The sequence below is a fragment of the Oncorhynchus nerka genome, linkage group LG9b (genome assembly GCF_034236695.1).
Source record: "Oncorhynchus nerka isolate Pitt River linkage group LG9b, Oner_Uvic_2.0, whole genome shotgun sequence".
In the NCBI taxonomy this organism is placed as follows: domain Eukaryota; kingdom Metazoa; phylum Chordata; class Actinopteri; order Salmoniformes; family Salmonidae; genus Oncorhynchus; species Oncorhynchus nerka.
In genome coordinates this window covers 10,494,605-10,503,617 of record NC_088424.1, presented here as the reverse complement: position 1 = coordinate 10,503,617, position 9,013 = coordinate 10,494,605, and the positions used below count along the sequence as shown (strand labels likewise).

The 9,013-nt window shown below is 44.4% G+C and overlaps 1 protein-coding gene across 1 annotated transcript; it reads left to right on the top strand.

Annotated features, from left to right (window-relative positions):
• Window positions 1-452: 452 nt before the first annotated feature.
• Window positions 453-5,521, top strand: LOC115114829 (inner ear-specific collagen). The gene is made up of 5 exons (XM_029643326.2): window positions 453-559; window positions 3,086-3,551; window positions 3,901-3,981; window positions 4,135-4,215; window positions 4,408-5,521. The coding sequence occupies exons 1-5, from the start codon at window positions 533-535 to the stop codon at window positions 5,298-5,300; spliced, it is 1,548 nt and encodes a 515-aa protein (XP_029499186.2). The 5' UTR covers window positions 453-532; the 3' UTR covers window positions 5,301-5,521.
• Window positions 5,522-9,013: the final 3,492 nt, after the last annotated feature.

Below are 9,013 nucleotides of genomic sequence, written 5' to 3'. Positions count from 1 at the left end.
AGATCTGCTTTCTGTCTGAGCTCCTTATCTCTCCATCGACACCTTCTCTGAAACCTGGTAGAGGTGGAGAGAGAGAGGCAGAGAATGAGAGGGAAAGGGAGATGGGGAGATAGTGGGAAAGGGGAAGAAAGTAGAGGTGATAGAAAAGAAGTGAGAGGTGAGAGGTTAAGGGAAGAGATAGCAAGGTGGAGGGAGTCATGGGACAAGGAATAGGGTGGAATATACTGTAGCAACACGGGTGACGCCTCTCTCTCACTTTTTTTTACCCATCTATTGTTTTTATTATAATTCTGTGGACCATGCTGTCGATCGCTAATGAGGTCGTCTTACAGGTAGAAGCCCTAGTTACTCTGTCCACAGCACAATGAAGTATCTCTTCCTCCTCCCACCCTCCATTCCTCCCTCCTATCCTTTGTCTGCAGGTCTAGAGGGTGCGAGGTGGACCCAAAGAAGTGTTGTTTTGGGCAAGGCCTATATATTGATCAATGCTTCTGTCCTGCTCATCATTCCACCAACATCTCTCATCCTGCACATGATGACACAAGACTCCAAAGGACTGGTGAGTGCAACTCTTTAAATTGTGAGTGGGTTCTTTGGGGCTTTTCACACTACTGAGCAGAACTGAGCTGAGCCAAACCAAGCTGTACTGAGTTGGCCTAGTTGTATACATCCACCACAGTTGCTGGAACTTTGCTGAAAAGGACCATGTAAAAATGAAAGAGTCAGCACAGTTTGGTTTGAAACGGAAAGGTAGTGTGAAAAGGATATCTGTGGTGGTTGAAAACCCGCACGGAGCACTCACTGGTAACAGTCTTTTGAAAAATGGAAAAGTTCAAAAGACTATTACCAGTGAGTCAAGGCTGTTGGTTAGGACCGTTGATCGTTTGGGCTGTTCTTGTACGAGTATTGACCAATGGGATTGGTGAGTCCTGAATGATGGATGAGTGGTACAATTGATGTGTTGATAAGTGTTTTGGTTATTGATGTGTTATTGGTTGGTAGGGATTGCATGGTCCTATAGTAAGAAGCAAATTTGTTTTGTTGCATTATCTGTAGTAGATGATAGTCTTCATGGTGAACTTTAATAAATTGGTTAGACATGAGTGTGCAGTGATTGGTGGATAATTCTCAGGAAACAAGTACATTAGTCACTAATCACTATTATAAATTTGCGATAAACAAAATTAAGTATGGTATAGGTTAACTGAAAACATCCCACTGGGCACACCACATAATTTCAGCATGGAAATTTGGGTAATATTTGGTTGAGACGTTGATCAATGAGATCTCAAGCTTTATTCACACAAAAGAAGAAGTTTGTTGAATTCTAATGTTTTACCACTATGCTTTCAACCATCTTAAAGCACATCCACATTTTTATGGAAAAACCATGTCTGATTGGTCATCGAAATGTGTTGTCATTGCGGTTTCAAATGGGAATACAATGTCAGATGGATTTACAACAACTTAATGTGTTATCACTATGCTTCATTTAATAGCACAACCAAATGACCTGGATTGCAGTTGAGATTACATCAATGCTGTTCAAGATTCTGAATAGATTATTATAGCAATTGTGAAGATCTCCACAGACCTGTGACCTTTGCTATCTTGAACATGCTTTCTATGATTACATAAGAAGACATTTATAGTCATCTTAAAATGTGGCCATGGGTGTGTTACTCATTTTAAGGTTGAATAAATACTGGCACATTAATTTGTAAGATAGTTTTAACTAAAGTGATTTTGAATTGTTGTCAACGCAACCTAATATCAACATTTGAAGGAGATGTACCTTTTGTGCCCCTGACCTAGTCTGGTCTTAATTCAAGTTTGTCTACAGATGAATAATTGATATTTTGGATTCACATCTCCATCTCAACCATACATCTAAATGAAAGAATAGTACTGAATTAGATTTGTGGTAGAGATAGAGACATGAATCCAACATATAAATTATGAGGCACAGATGGAAATTTCCAAGTAGAATATACATCTCCTTCAAATGTTGATATTTGGCTGCATTGACAACCAAACACAATTCAATATCCAGTTTGTCTACAAATTCATAATTGATATGTTGGAGTGGCTACTGACTGGCACAAGTTTTGCCCGAAAAACAATTCTCATCCTAAATGATATCACAAAATACTTAATGATATGACGTGATTATTGTTTGGATCCCCACCGACCATTCCAAACATTTGGATTCCAAAACTAATATTCCAATGTCAAATCAATTGATGTTAAGGTTTTTAGCAAGAGTCTCTCTTCTGTAACACTCAGACATTCCATTCTCAATACGGCCAAATAGAGAAAGTTAAGAGAAAGTCATAAAACCGCCCCCCCCCCCTTTCTCTCTGCCTGGATGAGGCCATCTTTGATCCTCATCCATATGCGAGAGTCACGACAATGTCTCCAGCTCAATCAAAATCAAAAGTTCAAGAATATAGGACAAAATCAAATCAAACTTTAAATGCACTTTCAAATAAAGTTTGATTTAGTCCTATTCTTGAACTATTTTGAGATCTCTCAGTAATCATTCTCATGATACAACATCTGTAGTAGTCAGTGACAAATATCAAAGCTGGGATTGGTTAAAATCCTGGATGAGAGGCCAAATGGACAGCTCTAGATAGATCAGTAGGAGATGCTGCCCAGCCTATAGTTTTTTTCTTCTGATAACGGATATAACGTTGAAGATCTGACGTTGTTTCAAAGGTACAAGTTTTGGGTCATTGTTTGAAGAATTGAAATTGATTAAGTCTGTTTCTCTCTCTCTCTTTCTCTCTCTCTCTGTCTCTCTCTCTCTCTCTCCCTCCCTCCCTCCCTCCCTCCCTCCCTCCCACTCTCTCTCTCTCTCTCTCTCTCTCTGTCTGTCGCTCTCTCTTTCTCTCCCTCCCACGCTCTCTCTCTCTCCCTCCCTCCCTCCCTCTCTCTCTCTCTCTCTCTCTCTCTCTCTTTCTCTCTCTCTGTCTCTCTCTTTCTCTCTCTCTCTGTCTCTCTCTCTCCCACTCTCTCTCTCTCTCTCTCTCTCTCTGTCTCTCTCCCACTCTCTCTCTCACTCTCTTTCTCTCTCTCTCAGACTATCAGTCTGCTGGGACTGCTCCTATGCACCACCATCTCCTCTGCAATGCATACTTCACCCACAGGGGGATACAACGAGATGCCCCCTCTCCCGTTCACAGGCTCCCAAGACAGCCCCATCCCCCCTACGGACATCCACATGTACCCAATGCGATCTGACTACCCTATGCCCACCAACAACCAGAACATGAATGCCCCCAGAGGTCCAATGCCCCCCTCCGACTACCCCAATCCTGGCTTTCCCATGCCACCAAGCATGAACATGACTGGGAACTGGCGAACTGGGGAACTGCTGGTCGGTGAGGCCGGGTCGGAGCCGGACATGCCGGACATGTCGTACTGCCAGACACTTCTGGATGTGCCAGTGCCTCCCCCCATGGACCAGGTGCCCTGGTTCTGTGTCTGCTCCCGCTGCAAGGCCAGTGTGGGACCCAAAGGGGACAGAGGAGACAGGGGCCTGCCAGGTATGTAGAAAGGCATAGAATAGTATACATTTTTATTTCACTTTTATTTTACCAGGTAGTTCCATTAGAAGTAGAAAAAGAGATCTTAAAATGGTTTATCTGAATTGGATCAAAAACATGTAGTTTTTTCACCCTAATTAGTAGTGTGGACCTTTTCTTTTGCTCTGACAGTATTTTAGGTCTACACACCATCTAAACTTACTAAACAAATGATATAACTAGCTTCATCCACAGTCTTTGCCTCATTCTCTGTTCTCTTTCTGCCACTCTCAAGCATAGATATAATATATTAAATACAGTGTATTAGCTAGCCACATATTTTTTACGTCATTGTTCTTAACCCACAAAGGTATTCCAGGAAGTCCTGGGAGAAGAGGACTTACAGGGTTCAGAGGTCGGCCTGGGTTTGTGGGCCGCCAAGGACTGAAGGGTAAGTGATACTTGTCAATTCTGTTAAGACTAAAAAAAAAGCAAAAAAGCCGTGGACTGTTCCATGTCTGAGCAATGACAGTAATACAAGCTTGCAGAAAATTATTTGCAACTTCGTTCTCTCTTTCTCTTACTTTCTACCTATTTGTTACAGGTCAGAAGGGTGAGGAAAATGAGAAGGGAGAACGTGGGCTAGTGGGTTTCACCGGCACCAAGGGGGACCGCGGCTTCAAAGGTCAGTCAAACAACAGATGCAGAACATAAACTCATCTCTCCATCATCCAACTTTGGAACTTTAGATCTCATCTATGTGTATGTATGTATGTATGTATGTATGTATGTATGTATGTGTATGTGTATGTGTATGTGTGTGTGTGTGTGTGTGTGTGTGTGTGTTGTGCGCGGTGTGCATTTTTGTATGTTTCAGGGGACAAAGGGGACCAGGGTCTGGAGGGTGCACAGGGAGAGATGGGGCCCCAGGGAGCGGAAGGGACCTGTCCTGCGTCCTGTGAAAGTGTTCAGGGCCGTGCAGGACAACCAGGGATACCCGGACCGGCTGGGGCCAGGGGTCTCCCCGGAGTAGCAGGCCCTCCAGGGACTACGGGGACCAAGGGTGAAACAGGGCACATGGGTTCCCCTGGGGTCCCCGGGACGAATGGTGAGAAAGGTGAACTGGGGGCGAAGGGCGAGTGCAACTGCACTAATGGAGCAGACGGGGCAGACGGTCAACAAGGGATCCGTGGGCCCAAGGGAGAGCAAGGTGAGTTGGGCCCTAAGGGTACCGTGGGTCTCAACGGTAAAAAGGGAGACCAGGGTGACCTCGGTATGACGGGCATTCCCGGGCCATGCTCTCCAGCCATCCAGTCCTCATTCACCGCCGCGCTCGGCACAATTTACCCACTACCGGACAAGCCCGTGCCGTTCACCCAAGTCATCACCAACCGGCAGTTTCATTTCGACCCCATCATAGGCATCTACAGGGCACCAGTGAACGGCACCTATGTCTTCAGCTACCACCTGACGGTGTTTAGCAAGGTGCTGAAGGTGGGTCTGTTCCATAATTTCAACTCTATCGTGAAGACCACGGAGCCAAACCTGGGCACTGTTAGCCACCAGGTGGTGCTCCACCTGGTCATGGGCGACCGGGTGTGGCTGCAGGTGAAGGACAACATCACCAACGGCATGTATGATGACAATGAGAGCAGAAGCACCTTCTCTGGCTTCCTGCTCTACCCCGACTCCTGCGACTTGCCCTTGTTCCGAGACTTTCCTCCAGCAGGCGCTCCAGGTGGTGACGAGGGGAACTATAGTTGGGGGTAGATACCACCCCATCGCCTTAGTCCGTGAGAGGCAGTTACACAGACACAGGTTACATACACATATAATTGGAAGACACACAATCCACACACACATACATTAACAAAGTTCTCGAAGTTAACACCAACAGAGCACCTTCTATAAATCAAAAGCCATCTACAATGGCCTGTTAGCTCTGGGCAGTTTCCTATAACATTAATGAATAAAATGTCCTACAAAACGACCTATTTGTTTGACTGATTTGTTTATCTTAATGAGCTCATGATTGTATTGCTTAGCAAAATCACATATTCTTGCATAGTGCAGATTTAGGACATTTCATTCCCGGAGGTTTGTGACCTCCACGTTCACACATAAGCTCCATATATGAGAACAGAATCTCAGTTAAATAGTTTGAACTTATCTTCTTTTTGATACAAAAATCCAACTTCATGTCGCTACTCACATGTTTACGATATTAGTGGTCTGATAATAAGAGTATTTTTGGGATTCAACATTAGAGCTATTGTAAAATAAAAAAAATAAAACCTGCATAAGACGGATAATCATTTCGACTGCATGAATACATTTTTCATGTCGTCCACAAGATTTCATGAATGAACAGAGACGGTGTAGAGCAGGAGCTGCAACAGGATACGCTGTTTTCAAAGTAAAAGCTGTGTGACTATCTGACGTTACCTGACCATCGCTCCAACTAGCTAGCTGAGACGGTATGGGTGTAGAGCAGGAGCTGCAACAGGATACGCTGTTTTCAAAGTAAAAGCTGTGTGACTATCTGACGTTACCTGACCATCGCTCCAACTAGCTAGCTGAGACGGTATGGGTGTAGAGCAGGAGCTGCAACAGGATACGCTGTTTTCAAAGTAAAAGCTGTGTGACTATCTGACGTTACCTGACCATCGCTCCAACTAGCTAGCTGAGACGGTATGGGTGTAGAGCAGGAGCTGCAACAGGATACGCTGTTTTCAAAGTAAAAGCTGTGTGACTATCTGACGTTACCTGACCATCGCTCCAACTAGCTAGCTGAGACGGTATGGGTGTAGAGCAGGAGCTGCAACAGGATACGCTGTTTTCAAAGTAAAAGCTGTGTGACTATCTGACGTTACCTGACCATCGCTCCAACTAGCTAGCTGAGACGGTATGGGTGTAGAGCAGGAGCTGCAACAGGATACGCTGTTTTCAAAGTAAAAGCTGTGTGACTATCTGACGTTACCTGACCATCGCTCCAACTAGCTAGCTGAGACGGTATGGGTGTAGAGCAGGAGCTGCAACAGGATACGCTGTTTTCAAAGTAAAAGCTGTGTGACTATCTGACGTTACCTGACCATCGCTCCAACTAGCTAGCTGTCGCCAGGTTAGTTATAAATAAGGGCCACCAACAAGCAACGTCAGTTCGTTAGCTAGCTAACTAGCCAGCTGCCTTCCTTCAATACTTGGTCGCTTTTCTGACAGACAAGACAGAGAGCTTATATTTCAAGCCACAAAGCATTGAGCTAAAGGCTAAAGCCAGCGAGCTATCATACCAAACAATTGTGTGTCTGTAGACTGTACACGGCTCGTTCAAGACAATCCCGCCCCAGCTAACAAGGCTTGACATACCAAGTTTTCAGCATCACCCATCTCTGTCATGAGGTGAATATTAAATAAGTATCAACAATTGTCTATATGCTGTAGGTATCTAGCTATAGGTGGTTATTCCCTCCACCTAATAATGGCAGAGATGAAAGGAATTCGGATGGATCGTTCAATTGTTCAATCATTCAAATATTCTCAATAATAATTAGTGAGTATAGGTGAGTATATCTGTAGAGGACAAATAGGTGGGAATACTGAGTATGCCAGCGTATGGCCACCAATATACCGGCACCACTGGGTGAGATTGAAGCTGGCAGTGTTGACAGTGACACGACACATATAGGCTGAAACAACACTTATGCTATTTCTTGCCTTATACGGTATGGCTTTGTACAGTGCATTCGGAAAGTTTTCAGACCCCCTGACTTTTTCCAGATTTTGCTAAATTACAGCCTTATTCAAAAATGTATTAAATTGTTTTTTTCCCCTCATCAATCTGCACACAATATCACATAATGGCAAAGCAAAAACAGGTTTTTAGAATTTAAATCAAATTCTTAAAAAAATAAAAATAAATAATGAAATAACACATTTACATAAGTATTCAGACCCTTTACTCAGTACTTTGCAGAAGCACTTTGACAGTGATTACAGCCTCGAGTCTTCTTGGGTATGACACTACAAGCTTGGCATTCCTGTATTTGGGGAGTTTCTCCTATTCTTCTCTGCAGATCCTCTCAAACTCTGTCAGGTTGGATGGGGAGCGTCGCTGCACAGCTATTTTTAGGTCTCTCAAGAACATTGAGACTTGTCCCAAAGCCGCTCCTGTGTTGTCTTGTTTGCTTAGGGTCGTGAACCTTCACCCCAGTCTGAGGTCCCTTGCGCTCTGGAGCAGGTTTTCGTCAAGAATCTATCTGCACTTTGCTCTGTTCATCTTTCCCATGATCCTAACTAGTCTCCCAGTCCCTGCCGCTGACAAACATCCCCACAGCATGTTCCTGCCACCACCATGCTTCACCGTACGGATGGTACCAGGTTTCCTTCAGACATGACGTTTGGCATTCAGGCCAAAGAGTTAAATCTTGGTTTCATCAGACCAGAGAATCTTGTTTCTTATTGTCTGAAGACCTTTAGACACAATCCAAGCAGGCTGTTATCTTCCTTTTACTGAGGAGTGGCTTCCTTCTGCCCATGATACCATAATGACCTAATTTGTGGAATGCTGCAGAGATGGTTGTCCTTCTGGAAGGTTCTCCCATCAAATCAAAATCAAATTCTTCTTACATCAGATTTATCAAAGTGCTGTACAGAAACCCAACCTAAAATCCCAAACAGCAAGCAATGCAGGTGTAGAAGCACGGTGGCTAGGAAAAACTCCCTAGAAAGGCCAAAACCTAGGAAGAAACCTAGAAAGAACCAGGCTATGAGGGGTGGCCAGCCCTCTTCTGGCTGTGCCGGGTGGAGATTATAACAGAACATGGCCAAGATGTTCAACTGTTCATAAATGACCAGCATGGTCAAATAATAGTAGGCACAGTGAAAAGGTCAGGGTTCCATAGCCGCAGGCAGAACAGTTGAAACTGGAGCAGCAGCACGGCCAGGTGGACTGGGGACAACAAGGAGTCATCATGCCAGGTAGTCCTGAGGCATGGTCTTAGAGCTCAGGTCCTCCGAGAGAGAGAAAGAAAGAGAGAATTAGAGAGAGCATACTTAAATTCACACAGGACACCGGATGAGACAGGAGAAATACTCCAGATATAACAGACTGACCCTAGCCCCCCCGACACATAAACTACTGCAGCATAAATACTGGAGGATGAGACAGGAGGAACTCTAGAGCTCTGTCAGAGTGACCATCGGGTACTTGGTCATCTCCCTGACCAATTCCCTTCTCCCCCGTTTGCTCAGTCTCCCTCGATTGCTCTAGGAAGAGTCTTGGTGATTCCAAACTTCTTCCATTTAATTAAGAATGATGGAGGCCACTGTGTTCTTGTGGACCTTCAATGTTGCAGAAAGATTTTGGTATCCCTCCCCAGATCGTGCCTCAACATAATCCTGTCTTGGCGCTCTACGGATAATTCCTTCAATCTCATGGCTTGGATTTTGCTCTGACATTCACTGTCAACTATGGGACCTTATAT

Bases quoted from the DNA above. Each gene is read 5' to 3' on its own strand.
- LOC115114829 (XM_029643326.2), top strand. From the start codon at position 533: ATGATGACACAAGACTCCAAAGGACTG. The intron at 560-3,085 runs GTGAGTGCAACT...TCTCTCTCTCAG, and splicing joins CACAAGACTCCAAAGGACTG to ACTATCAGTCTGCTGGGACT. The intron at 3,982-4,134 runs GTAAGTGATACT...TATTTGTTACAG, and splicing joins GGGCCGCCAAGGACTGAAGG to GTCAGAAGGGTGAGGAAAAT.